Below are 24641 nucleotides of genomic sequence, written 5' to 3' on the forward strand. Positions count from 1 at the left end.
TTCATAGGACCAGTTTAGCAGTATTCAGTGAGGGGGAAGAACTTCACCAGAGGCAGGGAAATCCGCCCTGTTTCACTCTAAACACTTATCTATCAAGTACTGGAATTTCTCCCTCAATGCATGTATAATCTCTTAATATTAATAGGGTTGTCTGTGCCCAGTAAGGTGAAGAGGTGTGCAAAAATATCAGATGATAGTTTAATTCTAAAAATGATTTTTTGCACTATTTAAAAGTATTTGTTCAAACTTAAAGCAAAAGTTTTCCATCCACAGTTCAGCTCTATCAAGGTTAGCAATGCTAGGTGTCTAGTGTAGACATGTCATTGGCTGGTGTTACTGTAATCACCATAACAATTAGATTTACTTGAAGAAGATCTAACTGACAATGTTAAAATGGTGGTAGCCAGCAGTTAGTCTCCACTAGCATTCTGCTCCACATGGTGGTAACAGCTGGACATTATTGAAAAATGTCCCTGGGATAAACAGGGCTTAAGGATAGGAATATCACTTCATTTCTTTAACACTGACAGCATGTTGCACACACTGTTCCATTCAATAATAAAGATGACCAAAGTATTGAATTCTCCATACTTCATGTGCTATGCACAATTTGTTCACAGATTAATAAAATTACAAATGAATTCTGCTACTTTTCTAAAATGTGAACACTAACGTTTCTTCAGTATAGTACATCTCGTCAATGTCAATTACAAGCAATCCAAATGCTTAGGAAAATATCTTTAATAGAAGGCATCTTTGTTATAACAGTTAACATTCTACATTTTAAAATAAATTAATTTTCTACTGTACAGATGTAAGCAGAGTCTGGATGAGCTCTCCCCTGACATCTAGTGGTGAGCTGTGGAAAAAGACTTCAGAAGCTGATCTCATTTGCATGGACACCTGCACCATGCGTAGGTACTCAGCATGATGGGACTGCTTGCCCAAATGATCACTTGTGCCTGGTGTTAGATCCCCAGTCTCCTTGTTATTAGGGCAGGAGTAATAAAGGGTTGTTATCCTTGTTGTGTGAACTGAGGGCAGCAGAATAGTACCTGGCATACCCCAATGGAGGGACTCACCCTCAACTGAACAGCACTCGCTAGGCAGGGGACATAGGTTCCAAAGCCCAATGAGTTGAGAGAGGGTGGAGACAGGTATTTGTACCTGCTGGTGAGGGTCCTGTTTAAGGGTCCTAGACACCATTAGACCTTTCCTCTCTCCATGACATAATAAAAGAGTTAATTTAGACTCAATTGAGCATCGTGTTACATGCTGCAGAGCTGAAATCACTGATACCTAGGTCTAAGTATTAGACCTACTTTGGGACAGTGTCTCTATTTTGAGAGACTGCCCAGTGTCCACCAGCAGTGAGACTCCCCCACTAACAGCTGATATCACTGAGAGCTGAAATCACTGAGAACATAAGAACATAAAAATAGCTCTACTGGGTCAGACCAAAGGTTCATCTAACCCAGTATCTTGTCTTCTGACAGTGGCCAGTGCCAGGTACCCCAGACGGAATGAACAGAACAGGTCATCATCAAGTGATCCATCCCCTGGCGCTCATTCCCACCTTCTGGCAAACAGAGACTAGGGACAAAATCCTGCCCGTCCTGGCTAATAGCCATTGATGGACCTATCCTCCATTAATTTATCTAGTTATTTTTTGAATCCTGTTATGGTCCTGGCCTTCACAACATCCTCTGGCAAGAAATTCCACAGGCTGACTGTGCGTTGTGTGAAGAAATACTTCCTTTTATTTGTTTTAAAGCCGCTGCTTATTAATTTTATTTGGTGACCCCTAGTTCTTGTTTTATGAGAAGTAGTAAACAACACTTCCTTATCTACTTTCTCTACATCACTCATGATTTTATATACCTCAATCACATTTACCCTGTGCTGTCTCTTTTCCAAGGCAAAAAGTCCCAGTCTTATTAATCTTCCCTCATACAGAAGCCGTTCCATACCCCTAATCATTCTGTTGCCCTTTTCTGAACCTTTTCCAATATATCTTTTTTGAGATGGGCAACCACATCTGCACACAGTATTCAAGATTGGGTGTAGTATGGATTTAGATACAGGCAACATAATATTTTCTGTCCTATGATCTATCCCCTTCTTAATGATTCCCAGCATTCTGTTTGCTTTTTTGACTGCCGCTGCACATTGAGTGGATGTTTTCAGAGAACTATCCACAATGACTCCAAGATCTCTTTCTTGAGTGGTAACAGCCAATTTAGACCCCATCATTTTATATGTATAGTTGGGATTATGTTTTCCAGTGTGCATTACTTTGCATTTATCAACATAGAATTTCATCTGTCATTTTGTTGCCAGTTTTGAGAGATACTTTTGTGGCTCTTTGCAATCTGCCTGGATCTTGACTATCTTTAGTAATTTTGTATCATGTGCAAATTTTGCCACCTCACTGTTTACCCCTTTTTCCAGATCATTTATAAATATGTTGAATAGGACTGGTCCCAGAACAGACCCCGAGGGACACCACTATTTACCTCTCCATTCTGAAAACTCACCATTTATACCTACCCTTTGTTTCCTATATTTTAATCAGTTACCAATCCATGAGAGCACCTTCCCCCTTATCCTGTGGCAGCTTACTTTGCATAAGAGCCTTTGGTGAGAGACCTTGTCAAAGGCTTTCTGAAAATCCAAGTACATTATATCCACTGGATCCCCTTGGTCCACATGCTTGTTGATCCTCTCAAAGAATTCTAGTAGATTGGTGAGGCATGATTTCCCTTTACTAAAACTGAAACCTGAGAGCTGTGTTAAGTGTTGGGGGGCATCTTGGCAAGCGGGCAGCTGGCAGAGATGTGTGGCAAGCGGCTTGCAGGGTGGCTGGTGGAGAGGCGTGGCAAGTGGCCAGCAGGGAGGCTGGTGGAGAAGCTGGCCAGCAGAGAAGCTGGTGAAGAGGGCCAGAGCAGAGTCCCGCAGAGGTGTGGCAATCGGCCATTGGGGAGACGAGTGAGTGCTCAAGCAGTGCAGCATGTAAGGTGCCTCCTTACTTCCCTCCACCCCGCCTTCCATACAATGTGGGAGGTGAACTTTTCAAATGAACCTCTGAACTCTGGGGCTGCACTGGCCACAGACAGCAACTGTTAGTGGGGTACAGAGAAGGGACAGACACGTTAAAGGGACTTTGGGGTTGCTGGACTTAAGACCCTGAGGGGAAAAGGACACTGCCCAACTTACTTGGGGGTGGGTCTTTTGCTCATAGTTTGTGTTTATGAACCCTAGTTGCTGTGTTTCCCCAAATTAATGCTGAGTTAATTCCCTCCTTGTATTAAAAGGTTTTGCTACACTCAGACTCAGTGCTTGCGAGAGGGGAAGAATTGCCTCTTAGAGGTGCCCAGGGGGTGGTGTGTAATTGTCCCAGGTCACTGGGTGGGGGCTCAAGTTGGTTTTGTGTTGTATTGTTGAAAAGGAACCCCGAGATACTGAACCTGGCCCTTGTTGCTGCTGGCTCCACCTGGCAGAAGGGTTACATATATAGTCTATAAAATGCCCTTCTGGGGCAAAGTCTGCATTAAGATAGATTATATTTGTCTCTATCCTGTCAAACATCATCATCATGTATAGTAACTGTCATACAATTAATTTTTTTGAACATTCACTCACAATAAATCATGCCACCATGTGCATAGAGGAATAACTAGAAAAAAATGCTTGTATGAAATCTGTTTTAATCTTGCAAATGTGTATAAACAATGGGATAAAAAAAAAACTTCAAAAAACTTTGAGACATCACCCACAGGTTTTCTGAATAAATTTTTTTAAACCTACCTGAGAGACTCTGCCATCCGCCTTAAGTCTTCATTTTGCTGTTTTAAACGTTCAAGCTTTGCAAGTATCTTGGATAGTTCACGGCTGGAGTGATCTGGGTGTTCATTGTCTCGTACCAAGTGTCCGCCTATATAAAATAGCAAGGTCCCCCAGGCAAAGAGGATGAGCATAATCCAACGCCAGGAACCAGTCCATGGCCGCATTTTCAGATGCTCGGTTCACTGCAAAACTGTTTTAGCTCACAACATAAACATTGTAATTCCTTAGTCGGCACAAAGATGGGCAACTTCTGTTCCTCTGTTTCACCACATTATGCTTAAGACAAATTATAATCAGTGTTAGTCCTAGAGCAATTCTTTAAGAGAGATCCTTAAGACGTATGTAGAAAGCTTTAATATCACGTGCTTCTTCGTTTTATATTCTGTAGAAAGAATAAAACAAGTGTAATTAAGTAACGTGATTTATAAATAATGGAATATATTGGACTGCAATTAAAGTAAATATACATTCAAGAAAAAACTGGCAGATTACATTTCTACTCCTTCATCAATTAAAGAAAGAAAACCTTTTAAGTTTTCACAGTAAATAAACCGTGTTTATTAGAAATATATCATGTGACAAAATCTGCTCCAGAAATAAATCAACATGAAGCATCATCAGCTCTTCAAAATAATAATGCTCACTAATCTGTCCAATACCATTTCACACATTGCAAAAGATTAAGTCATTGGTTTAATCAATAAATCAGAATAGGTATTCTGCACTAAATTTTGTATGATCTCAAATGGAAACATAAGCATAGCTATTTTTAAATTATAATATTTTTTTATCTTCTATCCTCTCTCATTTTTATGAACTCTCACTATTAGCTATCATTATTGTACTTGCCTTTGTACACAAGAGGTGGGTTGCCATTTTTATAATGGACTCCACTACTGACATGTAGATTGGCCAAGCAGCATCTACATCAGCAATTAAGCATCTTACAAGCACTCCAAAGACTATAAGCAATAATTTATAAACTAACTATCTTAACTTGGTCAACCTGCACTGGCTTCAAGTATGGAAACGTAAAATTAATCACAAATCTTTATTTCTCATTTAAACTGCAACACAATCCAGCTTCATTATTAGGCCTTCCAATAATGCTCACAAATGTTTTCTACAAAGAAACACTGAACTTTCAAAGGAGAGTGAGGGGGAAAGGGACTTCAAATAAATTAACACCATATATTTAAGCACAGAAGGAAACCTTCTGGTTTCAAATCGAAAGAAAAAAAGAAAATCAACTAAGTGTTTGAATAGTGTGAAGAATGTACAAGTACTTCAAGTAATGCTAAAACATATGCAATGATGCATACCCATGTATCTCCAAACAAAACCAAGTTTATGAAGCCAGTTCAAATTGTTAAAACTTATATATAACTTGTATATAAATAAACATACGAGTTACTTTTAATTTGGTCTTAACAATTGTATATGTACTACATTTGACATAACAAGACAAACAATTTTATCCAAAGTGACCTTTTAAAAACATCTTTCAGTTAATTTTCTGCTTAGCAAAACACATCACCTCCTGGTTCTAACAATTTCCTTTGTCTCACTGTATCTAGAACTGATATTTTAAAGTACTAATTGATAAGAAAGGCAAGCAATCATCTAACCCCCCATCTTACTCTTTCCTCCTTGTCAGCAACTGAACATTTGTGCAGATTGTCAGGAATCAGTATTTCCTATGCAGTTGGGAATCTTCTTTTGCCCTCCTTTCTGTGACGTTGCAGTCTATATGGTTTTATAAAAATATGCTAATGAGTGAATATAATGTAACTGGAATATGCCTTATGCAAAAAGTTTCTTGTAAGGTATCATTACAAAGCTTATAACCTACTGAATGTGATCATCCTATTTGTATAAATGTACCACTCTTGTATCTGAAACTAGAAATATGAAATATAACTGAGGGCCTATTGTAATTATGCAAAGTGTGGGCCATTAATGGTGGTTTGGAATACTCACCAGCACCACAGACCACACAACAAAAACACTAACCTAGGAACCTATCCTTGCAACAAAGCCCATTGCCAACTCTGTCCATGTATCTATTCAGGGGACACCATCATAGGACCTAATCACATCAACCACACTATCAGAGGCTCATTCACCTGCACATCTACCAATGTGATATATGCCATCATGTGCCAGCAATGTCCCTCTGCGATGTACATTGGCCAAACTGGACAGTCTCTACATAAAAGAATAAATGGACACAAATCAGACGTCAAGAATTATAACATTCAAAAACCAGTTGGAGAATACTCAGTCTCCCTGGTCACTTGATTACAGACCTAAAAGTCGCAATATTACAACAAAAAAACTTCAAAAACAGACTCCAACGAGAGAGTGCTAAATTGGAATTAATTTGCAAAATGGACACCATTAAATTAGACTTGAATAAAGACTGCGAGTGGATGGGTCATTACACAAAGTAAAACTATTTCCCCATGTTTATTTCCCCTCCCCACCACCACCACTGTTCCTCACAAATTCTTGTCAACTGCTGCAAATGGACCATTTTGATTACCACTACAAAAAACAGGGTTTTGAGGTTTCAGTTGGGACTCTAACTTTGCCTCCTTACCTCCACTGCAAACATCCATTGCAAGATGGATTTTCATTATATGATCTCACAACAGAATATATGCACTGATTCAAAATGTTACACAAATGTATTTGATTAGAATACAATTAAAAATATATTGGGAAAAATGGACCCCTGAGGCGCTTTCATTAGATGATGAAAATTATCCAATTTACTGTGGAATTTGCTTTATGATCAGAGGGGGGGGGGGAGAAAAAGACTATAGTCAGAAACCCAGGGGAAAAGCTAATCTTTAAAGACTCTGATGTCAGAGACAATGAATGAATTTTTACTGCTACAAGGCAAGATTCAATGTGAAAATTAAGGAACACACACTGACAAAGGCTACGTGATAAGATTTTTTTTTTTAACTGATGCCTCAGTGGTATCTCCTGCAAATGGATACCATATCCAGACAAGGGTACACTCAAGTTTCTTAAGGATTTAAAATAATATAAAGAACCAATTATGCAATAACAGATGACACAGATGAAAAAGTCAGTGGATAAGAACTATTTTCAGAAGTTCTGAATTAAATTGGACATGTCTGATTATCAGATCTATAAAGTCAACTAGGAATCCTCTCTGTTTGGGAACTGATTCTTTCAAAATGCTCTTAGAGACCATGTTTTTCTTCTCATCATAGCTGGTGAGCATCTTTAGAGAGCATTTTTGTGATACAATATGTTTATTCTTAACAGTATTGTAACATCACTGTATGCCAGAAATGATTATCCTTCATTTTTCTATAGTTACCTGTATAAACTAGGGCTGTTAATTAATCACAGTTAACTCACACAAATAACTCAAAAAAAATTAACTGCAATTAAAAAAATTAATCATGATTAATCACACTGTTAAACAATCGAATACCAATTGAAATTTATTAAATATTTTGGATGTTTTTCTACATTTTCAAATATATTGATTTCTATTACAAACACATAATACAAAGTGTACAGTGCTCACTTTATATTATTATTACAAATATTTGAACTGTAAAAATGATAAATAAAAGAAATAGTATTTTTCAATTAACCTCATACAAGTACTGTAGTGCAATCTCCTTATTGTGAAAGTGTAGCTTAGAAATGTAGATTTTTTTTTTGGTTATATAACTGCACTCAAAAACAAAAAAAACCAAAACTTTAGAGCCTACAAGTCCACTCAGTCCTCCTTTTTGTTCAGCCAATTGCTAAGACAAACAAGTTTGTTTACATTTATGGGAGATACTGCTAACTGCTTCTTATTTACATCACCTGAAAGGGCAAACATTCGCATGGCACTTTTGTAGCTGGCGTTGCAAGGTATTTACGTAACAGATATGCTAAACATTCATATGCCCCTTCATGCTTTGGCCATTGTTCCAAATGACATGCTTCCATGCTTATGATGCTCGTTAAAAAAAATAAGTGTTCATTAAATTTGCGACTGAACTCCTCAGGGGAGAATTGTATGTCTCCTGTTCTGTTTTACCAGCATAAATAGTAAAATAGCAAAATTCTGATTTCAACCAACTTTGTACACCTCCCAGCCCTAAATTTCTATAATTCTATTATATTGATTTTCTACGGACTTAAATGAAAAAATGCCCCTACTGAATACCTTCCTGCACACCACTTCTTCAGTATTATCAACAATAGTGAAAGTATCAAGTGTCTTGTGATATCTGGCATTTTTCATACAGTTCCAGCTCTCAGAGTCATGTTATTATATGAGGCTCTCAGCCTTGTGTTTTTTTAAAAGGAAGTTTCTAACTCTCAAGGTTGTGGAGAAAATCTAAACGCAGAGGGTTAAAAACCAGAAAGCAAATAAATTCTCAATTTATTATTTTTAAACTCATGACTTTTAAGAAAAATCATGATTTTTGGGACCAGATTCATATTTCCTGCAACATCCTCTATTTTCCTTGAAGAACTCCCAACCATGTAAGGTTGCAAACCTATCAGGTTTATGAAAACTCAAGATTGTGAGAAAAAAGTCTGATGAAATACTAAATGGGCAAACAGGAAAGGTTGGGAAACCCTTCAGTGTAGTTTTCCCGAGGCTTGTGCAATTAAAAACCCTAGAACTTTTAGATATGCAGGTTGGGAGACTAACTGCACTTTGAATACAGCAACATTTCCCCAAGCACACCTGGGAGAGCACAAAGGGGTGGGGGTTGGGGTGCAGACAGACCTGTTAATTCTTCTCCTGAGTCTACATTTTTTAAGAAACTAATCTCTAAGCTGTTACAATTCCAAAGAAAACTTTTAGAATAGGACCTGAGTGTAATCGATGAAGCAATGTCTGCCTGAGTTTGCAGTATACCCGAGAATTACTTTGAGGTGTGAATTGCCCCATTCATTTCAGTAGGTACTAACTCTGCTAACGATGACAATTAACAATGTTGACATTTAAAGTACTTCACTAATAGTTTATTCTATTACTTCTAGTTACATCCCTTAGGCATTGTCTACACTACCATGGTAAGTCAACCTAAGTTATGCTACATAGCTGGAGTCAACATAGTTTAGGTCAATGTACTGTGATGGGAGACACTCTCCCATCGACTTACCTTAATCTTCTCGTTCCGGTGGAGTACTCTGCAGTCGATTTAGCAGGTCTTCACTAGACCTGCTAAATCGAACCCCCACTGCATCAATCACAGCAGTGTTGATCCCCAGTAAGTGTAGATATGGCCTTAGACAGCTCTAATTCTTATCGATTCTTGGTATTTATAAAAAAAAACTTCTTCCAAATACCTGAAACACCTATGATGAAATCTTTGCCTCACTGAAATCAATAGGAGTTTTGCCGCTGACTTTAATGGAGTCTGGATTTCATGCTATGCCTATCACCTAGCTACTGGAGTGCAAGAGAGAGAACAGTTAATGATACAATATTTCTATAAGAACACTGACTGTATCTTAATTTTAATGAGAAGGTTTATTAAACCAAGGTCTAATATCTTTGTTTCCACACACATAAAATCCATTCAAAGTACTGAAGTAAAAACCAAATTCTTTTGTGGCAGTATGGAAACAATAAGAAATATCATTTGGTAAAAAATTTTTGTTATTTTTTGTTTTGATTTGATTTGGGTTGTTGTTTTTTTTTAAACAGAAAAGGCTTGCCACATTTTCAGGTGATATAATTAGCAAGCTTTACAGAAACTGTAATGCCCTATTGCCATATGGTTTAGACAATTCCATTCATAAAGAGAATGCTCATTTTAATAAACAGTTTATATAAAACAGCTAAAAAGCATGAGATAAAAATCTATAAAATAGCTATATTGACCAAAAATATTTAAAGCTGTACAGTAATATATCAGTTTATTTTTCAGATAACAGCAAAAGTAAGGAAATAACCTATTTGAAACTAACCTATATTAACTAAACCATTAACAACTACCAGAAGAACAAACTAGAATTAAATTAACTAGCTCGAAGACCTTACAGACAAGTTCCATTAGCTCTCTAAACTGCAACAAAGATACTGAGGCAGTTGGGTGGGAGGTGCTGCATTTCCTTACATAGGAGTAGGGCAGTGACATCGTCCTCATATGAAGCTATTCAAACACCACACCAATGGATATTCAACAGAGCTGACTGAAAATCATTTCAATGGTTTTATCTCATTTTTGTAAGGTCAAAATATTATGAGAAGATAAAAATGTTCTGTTTCTACTGTATTGTTTTGATTTCATTTTAAATTTTATATTAAAATAGTAATATTATATTTGATATGCCATGTTCAATAATATTTTGACATCACCAAAACAAAACATTAAAGTTAAAAAAAACAAACTTTCATCTCAGAGTTTTCATTTCACAGAAAATTCTGGCTTTTCATTCCAATTTGGAATGAAAATTTTGGTTTCCTACCAGCTCTATTATCAAGCCAGTTCTGCAGCTCCCACCAGGGCTCTATCCACAAGTGGTAAAGCAAAGACAACTTCAAAGAAGAAATTGCCATTTCTTTTGTGTCCATCATATCTCCAAATTGCAACTGCTATTCATGTAATGTAATCCAATGGGTCTCTCAAAATGAGGTCTGTGCAGCAACACTGATCAAGGAGTAAATGCTGACTGTGAAAGATATGACAAACACAGGCATATCTTGAGACTCTTGCATTAATTTTATGAATATTATCTGTATATTTGAGCCAGCTCTTGAAAGCATGAAAAGCTTCAACGACTATTATATCAAGATGGGCCAGATAATAGGTACCCATAAAATATTCACAGACATTTGTATCAATAAGTTTTTTATGTGTTTGTGTTTCTGGCTCAGTGGGTGAGGTCCCTGTTGAATCTGGAATCATTAGGAGACAATTAATGCAAAGTCCCAAGGCTGATTATGCAGATGGCCAGCCTTTGAAGACTTATCCCCGGGAGAACAAGGGTAACAACTGGTTTTACCTCTTTCAGGAAGCCTGGAAACAAAGATGGGGATTTGGGGTTTAAAAGTTGAGCTTGAACTGACTGAAGGGGGTGCTTCTTTGGCTACAATCTAACACAACCTGATAACCAAGAGAGGCAAATCCTTAGACAGTAGTATGAAAGACTCTGAAACCTATTCGCAAGTCCCTTAAGGATTGACGAGGGGGGTCTCTGGTAAACTTAAATATGTGTTTAGATCCTTTTATTGTTTTATATGTTCCCTCTGTATACTTTTGTCCTTAAAAACATTTACTCTGCTTTGGAAGAGCTGCTTGGTTACAACTAACCACTGGCATACATAGCCTTTGGAGAGAACACAAAGTGCAGGGGCTGGACTTGAGTCAGACTTGCTAGGACAAACGCTGTGAAGTGCAAGGCGGCTGCAAGACTAAACCCCTGGTCAAGAGGGGCCTGAATCCCTGCACAGAGAGGTGACAGCTAGAGGCCTGAGATCTGAGGGGGCATTCCTTCAGGAGACCATGGAACAGTTCAAACACTGATACCCCAAAACTGTGGAAACGATAATTGACAGATCATACTGGAAATTGAAGAGTTGCCTCTCCTTATGTTTCCAGCTGTGCAGTCAAAATTAATGAAGTTAACAATAATTCAGGGATTTCTTCATATTACTTTCTTGGACTTCACACACCAAGTCACAAATGGCAAATATTTCCCGCTCCCAAAAGAATGATACAACAAGGTACTGGAGCATTCCAGAGGGAGCGCACAAGAGAGCTCTCTCTCTCTAAATATACACATACCCACACTTTACTCCCCCTTTTCCCTCACCTACCCAGTCCCTTCTTCCCTCTACATCCTATGGCCTCTATTGAAAAGAAAGCTCAGCAAAAACTTTATAGCTTTACATCAGAGTTGCTTGAGTGTAAAACCACCAAATGCAATATTTGAAAAACAAGGAAACGTCCAGTGAAGTAAACCTTATTTAAGACACCTAGATAGGGGGGAGGGATAGTTCAGTGGTTTGAGCACTGGCCTGCTAAACCCAGGGTTGTGAGTTCAATCCTTGAGGGGGCCACTTAGGGATCGGGGGCAAAAATTGGTCCTGCTAGTGAAGGCAGGGGGCTGGACTCGATGACCTTTCGAGGTCCCTTCCAGTTCTAGGAGATTGGTATATCTCCAATTATTACCTTTTATACACACACACCTCATTAACTAGGTGTAATGATAGACTACATACCTTCATCTCCTTTTCACTTTTAACAGAAAAGGAAAAACAAAACAGTCTACATGACGCTCAAAAGTTTTATTTTCACCTGACAAATGACCGACCTACCAAATCTCCTCCTTGGTAGCTGCCAAAAAGTCTCCTCCTTTCTTAGTGAGGAACATTTCCAAATCCCTTTTCAACAGCAGAAACTTTTCTAGGCTTTAACAAAAAACAAACAAAAAAGGACAAAATGTCCAGTCTACTACCCAGCTGCCAAAACTTCACATCTCCCAACCTATGAATAAAAACACTTAACATAACTAAGCTGCAGAAAATGCCCAAGAACCTAGTTGCATAAATCCTTTGAAAACAGATTGACCCAGTACCCAACTGTGAAATCTTCCCTGGAGCCCTTTATTGGAGACACAAGAGACCTGTGACAGGTTTGGTAGCACATGATACTTCATATCTCAAAGAAGATAAAGACACTTATGAAGACTTCCTGTCCATCCTTGTAAATTATTTTGGTTATTACAAAATGTTTTTAAACTAATGAGAAAAACTAAGAAACGTTTTTAGGTTCAAAATAACTGTACTGTAAAATAATGGATAGAATATTGTTAAAAGCAAATTTGTAATTGAAAACAAATTTTATCTATATTTAAGCCATCATTTTAAAGGTTTAACTTGATCTTGACTGTTTTAAGACCTGTTAAAAAAAAATCAGCATAGGATATGCAGTAACATTTAATGAAGCAGAAAAACACTGAAAAGTATCTGCTATTATCATTCATTAGAAGTACACTACCTTTACTATAATTTGTCCATTGAGTGGCAACTAATATTGCAGAAAAAGAAGCTCAAATAATGATTTACATACTGCTACATGTGGAGAACAAAAAAAGTAGTTAGTGGCACAAATTTAATTTAGACACTATTAAAGAGAAGACAGAACATTTACATAAAAATTATGATAGGACCCCATTCAGGATCTCCTTGGATTCATCATCCAGGAAACCACATACCTCAAACTGAAAGCTACTATACATTAGAGCAATAAACCAGGTTGGATAAAAAACAATGATTTTTATACAAAAAAATAAAAATCGGATTTTTTTATTTAAATCAGATATTTTTGAGAAAATGCTTTTTGAGGAAAAAAGCAATGTAAAGATAGTTTTAATTAAGATACATTAGAGCTCAAAGTTATCTCACCATGGAATAGGGATTATAAATTCTAATTCTATAGCACGAGACAATATATTCATGTAATGTTTAAGAAAAGTTTTGTAAATGAGTTCCAATAGTTTATGGATTAGGGACCCAATTTTATGAGGTTCTAGGGGCTTCTGTAGAGATTATTTAGGTTAATCTTTCTATCTACCCAATGGGACTCAGTGCTCAGTCTAGAACAGAGGTAGGCAACCTATGGCACGGGTGCCGAAGGTGGCACGCGAGCTGATTTTCAGTGGCACTCACACTGCCCGGGGCCTGACCACCAATCCAGGGGGCTCTGCATTTTAATTTAATTTTAAATGAAGCTTCTTAAACATTGTAAAAACCTTATTTACTTTACATACAACAATAGTTTAGTTATATATTATAGACTTATAGAAAGAGACCTTCTAAAAACATTAAAATGTATTACTGGCACGCAGAACCTTAAATTAGAGTGAATAAATGAAAACTCGGCACACCACTTCCGAAAGGTTGCCGACCCCTGGTCTAGAAGATACCAGAGATCCTTAGTTTTGTAGTTCTCAGAGATAACATGCTTCTTAACAGCAAAAATGTTTTAAACAAAAGCAAAACACTATCTGAGGCATGTGTTCCATTCATATTATCTTCTGTGTAAAGGCAGTACAAACATTTAACCAGTGCATCACCATCTTCAGGATTCTGATTACTGGCCTCAGAGTTGTTACCTCAAATGGGAGTTACAGATGTTTAAGTCAACGTTCTTGTGATCACTACCTTTTGGGATCAGTTCACACTGAGGTTTGATCTTGTAAACTCAGCACTTTCATGAGCAAATCTCCTTTGAACAGCCCTTAGAAAATCAAAATCTCCAGTTCCATAACACAGTAACCAAGTATTGATAGTTATGTATTTCCAAGTACAAGCACAATTTTTTCTACATAGCTGCTTAATGCTCCTGAATATTTAAATGCAAAATGAAACTAATCCAGCTAGTAGATCACTGAATGGATGGTAAGGATGTCACAAATGGGAGATTCTATGGCCCCAATCCTGCAAAGATTTACATACATGTTCACTCACGAATGTGAGTTATCCCACTATTTTCACTAGAGGCTACTTAGGGTTTAAAGTTAAACACCTGCATAAATCATTGCAAGATCAAGTAAAAACAGCAACCAGAAGGAGAAAGGGAGGCCCTGAGCCAGCAATAGACAAAAAGAAATAAGAAACATTAAATAATGGACTCTAAATATTTTTGATGAAATCACCAGCTGAAAAAAATCACAAATAAGATTTTTAAAGCCCATTTAAAAAAAAAAATTAGAGTATGGTATCATGTTTTGGTTTGTGATAGTGATTAAATAACCTCTTTGAAAACCAGTTCCAGGCTATAAATAAGTGTTAATTACCCATATGCTCATTGGACTAGCAAAATTCCTTTGTAAAGAGAAATCTTGCCTCACCAATCTATTAGAATTCTATGAGGGGGTCAACAAGCATGTGATCAAAGGGGGATCCAGTGGATATAGGGTACTTGAACTTTCAGACCCTACATCAAAAACTCTTGCACAAACTAAGCAGTCATGGGATAAGAGCGAAGGCCCTCCCATGGATCAGTAACTGGGTAAAAGATGGGAAACAAGAGGTAGGAATAAATGGTCATTTTTCACAATGGAAAGAGGTATATAGCAGTGTCCCCCAAGGATCTGTACTGGGATCTGTGCTGTTAAACATATTCATAATTGATCTGGAAAAAGGGGTAAACAGTGAGGTGGCAAAATTTGCAGACTGCTGATTAATATATGTTGCCTAGCATATAAATATGTATCATATTAATATGTATTATCCACACTACACACACACACACACACGTATATTTTCGTATGCATTAAGCCAGCAGTCCCCAAACTTTTGAGGGTTGTGCCTCCCCATCCCCCTGCCTGTGCCCCAGGAGCTGGGGCCAGGAGTGGAGCCATGACTCCAGGGTGGGGGACGGGACATGGACAGGGGTAAGGGGGCCGAGGCGGTGGCTGCAGCTGCGAGTGGATCTGGGAGCAGGGCCACAGCCAGGGGCGGGGGAAGAATTGAAGCTGCAGCTGGGCTGCAGTGGGGGTGGGCCCACAGCCAGGTGTGGCTCTGCTTCTGGACTTGCCCCCAGCCTTGGCCCCAGGGTGGGAATGGAGCAACAGCCTGCTGCTGAGCAGCGCCGGCCCACAACATTTTGGCACCTGAGGTGGGGAGCTCAAATGACGCGCCCATACCTGCTCACTTGAGCCAAAACTTTGAAAGGTCTCAATTCTGCCTTCTTCCTGTTCTACTCCTCTCATGGTACTGCTCTGCTACCTACCCCAATAAAGGAGAACTGACACTTTAAATTTTTGAAAAAGGCATTTTAAGTTAACACTTAACTTTCAAACACCTGAACAGCAAATGTAACTTTTCTTGTTTGCATAGTAAACACTGGCATTTTTATCTGTTTGAATAATCAAAGTGGTGCTTTCCGTGCCTTCTTGGTTGCAAAGATTTGAACTGCTTCCTGCTGAAGGTCCACAGTCTGGGCCAGCTCATGCTCTATTGAGATGGTTGCAAGGTCGACCAGCCTCTCCTGTGTCATTGTGGAGCATGGATGTATTTTTATTAACTTCAGCTTGGAGAAGCTGCGTTCTCCACTGGCAACTGTTACAGGAAGTGTTAGAAGTATGCGCAGAGTAACAAAAGCATTTGGAAAGAGAGTGGTCATCTTATTTGTGCACATATATTCCAGAACAGCCTTTGGAGTTGGATCCTGCTGAAATGCATCTTGAAAGGGCTTTCAGTTCATTACCGAAATCACTCATATCAATATCGCACATAACATCGTGTGTCAACGTTGTCTCTAGTGCCCTGCATTGCTGGTGTAGGTCTTCTTCAAGTATAGTGAGAAGTTTTGGAATATACAACAGCTGTGTTCTTTGAGCTGCATGAAACATTCTTCAACTGACTGTATTGCACAATCTAGCACCTGGTTAAAGAACTCAACTTTGAATTGTTGTTTGGGGTCTCTTATGGGATTATCCTGTGCCTCGTAATCAAAATGTCTTCTGCGGTGACTCCTGTATTTTTGAATGGGTGGGAAAATAGCTTCAGTGTGAAGTTCCTCTGCCAACTTCTGTGCACTCTTCGGCATGTTTTGAAATCCCTCATCTGACTGGTAAGACTTTGCTTTGTCCAGTTGTTCCATTGCTCCAGATATATCAAGGTCAACACCTAGGAGTCTCTTGCTTACAACATTTATTTCAAAGAGTATGTCATGCCATGACACTAAGCCACACAGAAATTTGAAGTTATGTATGTTTCTGGGGATTCCATTTCCCTCTGCTACTGTTCTCCCACGAACAGTTCCTGTCATAGCATTAACCTCCATAATGGCAACTATGGCATAATCTATCTTCCCAATCTGGTGTTTGATAGGCTTTATCACCTCCACTCAACTTTCCCATCGTGGGGCACTCAGTGGTCTCAGTGTCAGAAAGGATGTTCCCAGATGTTGCTTCAAAATTTGCCATTAGTTGATGCAGAGCAAAATATTTAGATGCTTTGAATTACACCTCTACCCCAATATAACGCAGTCCTCGGGAGCCAAAAAAAATCTCACCATGTTATAGGTGAGGACACGTTATATCAGGGTAGGGAGAGGAACTGCTCCCCGCCCCAGCTCACCTCTGCTCTGCCTCCGCCTCCTCCCTGAACAGCTGATTGGCGCAGCAAGCCTGGGAGGGAGGAGAAGTGGAGCTGCAGCATGCTCGCGGGAAGAGGTGGAGTGGAGGTGAACCCTGGGGAGGGCTGCAGCAGGTAATGGGTGGGCACAGAGGAACCACTTGTGGTAACATGAATTCGGATATAACTAGGTAAAGCAGCCCCATCCCCCAGAGCACTGCTTTACCATGTTATATCCGAATTCGCATTATATTGGACCGAATTATATCAGGGTAGAGGTGTACATTAAAAAATTCAGCAGCCTCACTAGAAGCTGATGCTGCATCACTGACCATCAAGTTCAATGAATAAGAACTGCATGGGACAAAAACAAACAAAAAAACTCAAGGGTTTAACTCTCGGATCCGTGTCTGCACTCCTTTGTTCTTTCCTCTCATGTTGGCACCATTATCGTAGCCCTGACCTCTCATGTCAGCTATCTAATTCCCATCTCTTCCAGCTTTTTAAGAAGCACAATTCTCAGACCAGCTCCTGTAGCATCATCAATGACAATGACAAATTCTAGAAAATGCTCTCTGACCATTACCACTGCAGGGACATTTTCACTAGGCTCAGTTGCTGTTACAAAACGCACCATTAAAGTCATTTGTACCATATGGCCAATGTCAGGTGTGCAGTCCAGAATAACAGAGTAATATCTTGCTGACTTCAGATCTGCCACAATCTTCTGTTTGACTTTTGTTGCCAGTAACTGTATGATCTCATTTTGAATTGTTTTTCCAAGGTAGTGGTGTGTGTACGTTTCTTGGGTGGTGACTCTTCCTAGATGCTCCTGGAGTACAGCATCAAACTCAGCCATCAGCTCCACAATTTTAAGGAATTGTTCGGCACATACAGCTGATCTGAAGTGCGACGCAGTGCTAGGTTTTGGGTAGCAAGCATTCTCACAATGGCAATGAGCCTTTTCAGAACATTTTGCCAGTAAAGAGACTCTGATGCAATCTTCTCTTGATGCTGATCATCTACGGTGGCCTTTAACCTTAGTCTCATCTCAAGCTCTTTGCACCTATGGAATGCTCTCTGGTGATTTGATGCCTTCTCATGGCATGCCAGATTTCTAGCCAGATTTTTCCAGTCCTTTGTTCCTGTGGAAACTTCTATTTTCATTGTCTTTGGGGAACATGAAGTTTTTCACTTGCTGCGACTCATGCAGTACAAGGAAGTCCCTCAGGCTACTGCTCAAGTGCGTCCACAGTCCTGGATCATCTAGACTTAAGGAACTAAACTCAGCAGCAGCTGTTTCTTGCACCTCCACCACTCTCTTCTCTGATCTACACTTTTCTCCAGGAATGTGCATGGTTACATCCATTTGAGATGGAGATATGGATGCTGCAATAGCTGCCTGGTCACCTGCACTCTGACTAACTGGAAGATCAGGCATCTCCTCACCATTCACGTCTCACTGGGGCTGGAAGGGTCACTGTGAACATTTGTGTCTATATATCTCAGGAGAGCTCCTTCCTGCTTAGATAGAAAAGCTTCCTTTACTTACTTTCTTTTTCTGAATGCTGTCCCAGAGGGGCATTTTCTTCTTTCACTCATGACTGCTGTTCTGTGCCAGCTATAGTGGCTCTCAACACTCAATTGAAGGGGACAAATAAGCAGGCTGGTAGCAGGGCCTGAGTGAGGGAAGATATCAGCATCTTAAGGGTCTAACTGGCTCCTGTTACTTCAGTTGACTGCCTGTTCTCCTCAAGTGGATTCAGGGAAGCAGTAGGAAACAGGAAGCTCCCTGAGAAGCTGGTGTTAATCAGTCCAGGCTCCTGGGGGTGCTAGAGAGAGAGGTACATAAGAGGCTCCTCCTCTCTCTCCCTGCAGCTCCTGCTGCTTTCTGTTATTTCCTCTCACCTTTTCTCCTGCTTGCCTGTTATGTCTCGTGCCGTCCTTCCTCTAGTACAGCACTCCTCCATCTCTGTGCATCTAGAGCAGAGAGAATACATATGCACCAGCAGCAGACACAATTTTCTACACTCTGGGTCCTAGTGGTGACCCCCAGAGTCTGGCACCTGAGGCAGCCGCCTCAGTTCACCTCATGGTAAGGCCAGCCCTGCTGCTGAGGCTGGGGCAGGGCTGGGAGTGGAGCCATGCCAGGGATGTGGCTGGGGGCAGGACTGCAGCAGAGCTCAGGGAGGAGCGGGGAGGGGCTGGGTGGTGCTCCCTCCCTGCCCCCATGGGGGTTGGCACCAGTCCCACCATGCACGCTCCCCCCGCCCCAGATGTTCCTCCACACACCCCTAAAGTGGCATACCCCACCCTTTGGGGACCTCTACATTAAGCACAAATATTGTAACAGTGATATAGCCTAAACTGGCCTATACCCTAAACCTGTTCACTTATGCTAAATACCCCATAACACCTTGTATTTGCTGAAGTAAGCATTTGGCACAAGCAGATAGGAAACTTGTCAAAATCAAGATACATACATACATTGTCTTAGTACAATCTAGGGAAATATCTTCAAAGATCAGTACCTGGAATGCTAGCATCCATAACAAAGATAAGGAAGGAACAGAACAAGTTAGGGAACTGGAACAAACTCATGGGTTGGATTTTAGTGATGTAAAAAATACCTAACTTGTAAAACCATAAAAATAATACCAGCCAAAATGTGTAATTTGGGGAGCAAACCTTCTGCGTAAAGTGAATATAACATCACTGCATGGGACTGCTCTTCAGAGATTAGTACCATATAGAACCTTTCTCCTGTACCATATTAACAAACCTCACTGACATTGGTTATTTGGTCTCTTCAGTATATTTAATCATGAAACAAAGAACCAAAGTGTGGTCTATCAACTGACTATATAAATCATCAACAAGATTATACTAAATTACTCAAGCCAGTTAAGTCCAAAGCCGACTGCCAAAAGTTACAAAGGGATCTCACAAAACTGAGTGACTGAGCAACAAAATGGCAGATAAAATTCAGTATTTGAGAGTGTAATGTACATTCGAGAAAATAATCCCACATAAAATGATGGGTTCCAAATTAGTTGTTACCATTAAAGAAAGATCTTGCAGTCAGTGTGGATAGTTCTCAGAAAACATCCACTCAATGTGCAGCAGCAGTCAAAAAAAGCTAACAGAATGTTAGGAACCATTAGGAAAGGGATAGATAATAAAATAGAAAATATCTTAATGCTACTATATAAAAGCATAGTATGGTATCCAAGCTACACCTTGGATGCTGAGTGCAGTTCGGGTCACCCCATCTCAAAAAATATTAGAATTGGAAAAGGTGCAGAGAACAGCAACAAAAATGATTAAGGGTATGGAACAGCTTCCATATGAAAAGAGATTAAAAAGACTAGGACTGTTCAGCTTAGAGAACAGACAACTAAAGGCGGGGCGGGAGATACGATAGAGATTGATAAAAATCATGAATGACGTGGAGTACATGAATAGCCAAGTGTTATCTACCACTTCACACAACACAAGAAGCAGGGTTCGCCCAACGAAATTAATAGGCAGCAGGTGTAAAACAATCATAAGGAAGTACTTCTTCACACAACACTGTCAACCTGTGGAACTTGTTGCCAAGGGATGTTGTGAAGGCCAAAAGCTCAAGTGGTTTAAAAAAAAGAATTAGATAAATTCCTGGAGGATAGGTCCATCAATGGCTATTAGCCAAGAAGGTCGGGGATGAAACTCCCTGCTCCGGTTGTCCTTAAACCTCAGAGTGCCAGAAGCTCTGATTGGATGATGGGGGATGTATCACTTCATAATTGCCCTGTTCTGTTCATTACCCCAGAAGCATCTGGCACTGGCCACTGTTAGAAGACAGGATACTGAGCTAGATAGACCATTGGCCTGACCTAGTATAAACGTTTGTATGTAATCATAGCACAGGATATTTTAAGACCATTTTACAATATATATTTATTGTACAACCTATTTATTTCACCCAGGAGATATTTGTGACAGATCCAGTGGAGTCACAGTGCTTCTAATAAATAATACACAATCTATGAATTGTCTGAAGTCTGAAAAATGTATCTAGCTTAACATCACACTCTCTCAGATACAAAAGAGCTAATTATGCTGATTCTTCTTTATATTGCTACTGAAAGCTGAAAAGGTTTTACAGATCTTAGCACACAAAGAACCTGGATTTTTAAGCATACAGTCTGTTCCACAAGATAAAGCATTGTTTTCCATACCAACACAAAAGGTGGAGCTAGCAAAGATCTTTCAGATTACCATTCCCCAATCCTAGCACTAAGTAGAATCTTCCTCTACACTAATTCCACTGAGAATTCATCTAAATTAGCTTTGAACATCTCAGAAAATTGTTGACAACGAGCTCAAGAGCCCAGTATCCACAACTGCTCTATTTTTTTTACTATTCCGTATCTAACCTGATTTTTATTTTCATTTTTGTCCCTTAGCAAGAGAATACAGTCCATTCAACTCCCTTTAATTAATACTGTTCAAATATTTGTACAGTTTTATTATATCCTTTATTAATTTCCTTATTCCATGGCTATCCAAATTGAGTTCCCTCAGCTGTCTTCGTAAATTTGCTTCCCTAGTTGCTGTATCATTTTAGGTACCCTTGTATTATCACTTCCCTACCTTTTTTATAATGAAATAGCTAAAATTATGTGCAGTGATCCACATGCACTCTTAATTACAGCAAAATTACTCCTTCTGCTCTCTTATAAAAAAAATCCCTTCTATGTGTATACCACGAGGGCATGTTTCATTTGTAATTATGCTGTATTGTGAATTGATATCCAGTTTTTTATCCACTAAAACATTCAGGTATTTGCTTTATAGTTGTTTCCATAGTAGTCTCATTTCATATCTCTGCTTATTATTATTTCTTGCTAGGTGTATTGTCTTCTATTTTTGATATCATATCTCAATTACATCTACCCATCTTGCTAAATTTACAAAATTGTTCTACAATTTTGATTATTTCTCGGTGGGCTTCGTTATCCTTTTGAGTTTGGTTTGAAATGTGAATTTACTCAATACAAACTGTCCTTCAGATTAATGAATATACAGAAAATCATAGATCTGTACTGTGATCCCCAGCAGGACCCCCACAAACTACTCCCCAATTTAAAACTGGCCCATTAACTATTGAAAGGCTGTGTTATTTAGCATTAGATTGTACTTATACAATATACACTGAGTATAGAATGATATGTATTTGTACCTCTCCATGATTGAACCTGGGAAGAAACTATGAATTTGGGACTTATCCTATGCAGCATGCAGAACTCTACTCAAATCACACTAGGAAAATGGTTTAGTATTGGCTCAGAGGAAGAAGGGCTAATTATTCTATTGCCATCACTGTTTCCTGTAGTACTTGGAGATCTCCCACCCTGCTAAAGACCTAATCAGACCTGATTCAGTGGGTAAGATCTGATGGGATCACAGCCAAGCTGGTATGGTTGCAAGCTGGTACTACTCCAACATAAAATGTAGACAAATCCAAAAGTTTGTATTAAAGTTAAGCTATTTCCTGATTAGCAATGTTCTTTCCTTAAAACAAAAATAATAGTAATTTAGTGCTGGTGAAAGATGACAAACTGAAGTTGTCTGTTTATCCACTGAACAGACAGTAGTATGGACAGCAACAGGCAATTTGTTTCTGTACTTCCTAACCAACGTGCATCACCTCTGCACAAAAGGGAAACACCCTCTTGGGGCAAGAGGATAGTTCAGTCTCCGTAACTTGAACCTCTGCAAAGAATACCAACAAAAAGGTGGTGATCATGATGTAAACATTTTTAACCAGATTCTAAGATCACACTGAGTCATCAGAAATTAACACATTGCTCCACTCTGGGCTAATTTCAAATCCCTGATTTAAAATGAACGGTTCCATAATCCCAATACAAATCCTCAACTATCCAATACACCAAGCTTGTTTCCTTTTTTGTGTTTATTGTTATGATGGAAGTTGAGTGAAACCTGGTTGAAGCTGGTAAGTGTGATAGCTGTCCTTCATTCTGGATAGAGGCAAGAACTCGCTAAGCTCTTTTCTGGAGTAAGATAGCCAAAACAATTGGAGCCACCATCTGAAACATAGGCCCGTCGGAAGATGCGCTAAGTGAGAGGAAGGGTTTTCCTGGGGGCTGAATGCAAATAGGGGTTGATGTGATTTGGTGGAGCTGTGTATGTGTGTCTGTGGAGACAATGAGCCATGAACAGCCTGCAAGAGAAGCACTGGTAATGTAGCCCTAAGACAAAGCCAAGAGAGCTTTATGGGTAGTGTGCTGACTAGAAAGGCTTGGACTTGTGAGCAAAGAAACTGCCTCCTGTTTGATTCATGCTGTGTTCAAGGAAACGGGACTTTAAGTACATTCTTTGTGAATTTTCAGGATTGGATCAAATAAGTTTGTAACTCCATCACATCATAATTTCTCTTCCTAATGGAAGCAACCTGCAAGTCCATGAACATTGACTAATCACTCAGAGCAAAAGGGGTAACACCATGTATAGCTTATTAATAAGTCTAATACTTAACTGTTACTGACATCAGACTCTTTGTTCTTTTTAAATAAAAAAACTTACCAAGTCTTCTTTTCTCTCTCCTGCTAATGTTCAAGACTCGAATGACATTCAAGCATTTTTAATTAATGAACAATATTTCAAAGACCGTTGTTAGCTCTTTTAAAAACAGGTAAAGAAAGCATATTTCCTCTTCTATTTCTTTTTTGACACTTACATATATTTCTTTACTGCTCTGTGCATGCTGTTAATTTGGGCTATGTTCAGTGATCTATAAAGTAAGATCATATACTGAATGATACATATATTTTATACTCTCTCCTCACCTATAATTGAGGCATAGCCCAAAATAAACATACACGTTGATCAAACACTATGAACAGTGGCTACAGGTATCATATCAGACTGCATGACTAAAGAATTTCCAGGTTCCCATCTTTGCCCAGTATGCACAGGGCATAGCTTTATTTGCAACTTCCTGATCCTGGTGCTGGTTCTACACTGGCCCAGTTCTTAATGAAGCTGCTCTAAACTCTGCCACCTACTTATAGACTCAGGGCTTGTATGTGCCATCTGAGAATACAAAAGCAAAGTAGCATTTCGTCCTTACCACCAACACACACCTTATTCCAGGAGTCAAGAGGCAGGATGTAGAAGGTTGCTATCCCAGCTCTACATCACCAAAAGGATTCTCTCACACTAGGACTGTCCTTAAGTAGCTGTTTAAGCCAAATGTTATAATTTGCCAAATACAATATTGTTTATGAGTTTGTAACACCTTTGTATTATGGGCTATAGATATATATGTATGTCTATATTTCAAAATTTGTAGTATGCTTCCGGGTGACACCCTCAAACAGTTTGGCATCAGCACTGCCAGCCTGCTTGATGGCCCATTCAGGACCCTCAGCTATACAACTGACCCATCGAGAGAAGGCAAAGGATACACCTTTTGACTCATCAAGGCATGCAGGGACATGCCTATGGACAGAACTCTAAGGCTTCCAGGCCATGTGCTGGGCAGCTTGGGTTTGGAACAAAGGAAATCAAGCTGCATAGCAAAAGACTATGAAAGGCGGCTGCATCTTCTGCTTTTTGTATTCATTCTTGCTTCTTACTTCTGGAGTAACCTTTCTACAAACGAAGCTCTGAACAAAGGACTGAATGACCCATC

At 39.3% G+C, this 24641-nt stretch overlaps 1 protein-coding gene across 12 annotated transcripts in view; it reads right to left on the bottom strand.

The window, feature by feature from the left end:
* The window catches only part of FUT8 (fucosyltransferase 8), a 247885-nt gene that overhangs the window by 122626 nt on the left and 100618 nt on the right, over positions 1–24641 (bottom strand). For 4 of the 12 annotated variants that reach the window (XM_039538157.1, XM_039538165.1, XM_039538158.1 and 1 more), the window contains one exon: positions 3808–4228. In XM_039538157.1, the coding sequence (XP_039394091.1) occupies positions 3808–4010 (203 nt within the window). In that variant the 5' untranslated portion in view covers positions 4011–4228. Of the gene's footprint in view, positions 1–3807; positions 4229–5486; positions 5509–5972; positions 6055–9192; positions 9296–18847; positions 18920–24641 lie in introns of those variants that run through there. The other 8 variants (XM_039538160.1, XM_039538166.1, XM_039538164.1 and 5 more) reach the window with 7 other exon arrangements.

This window comes from Mauremys reevesii, linkage group 4, assembly GCF_016161935.1.
Source record: "Mauremys reevesii isolate NIE-2019 linkage group 4, ASM1616193v1, whole genome shotgun sequence".
Taxonomy (NCBI): Eukaryota; Metazoa; Chordata; order Testudines; family Geoemydidae; genus Mauremys; species Mauremys reevesii.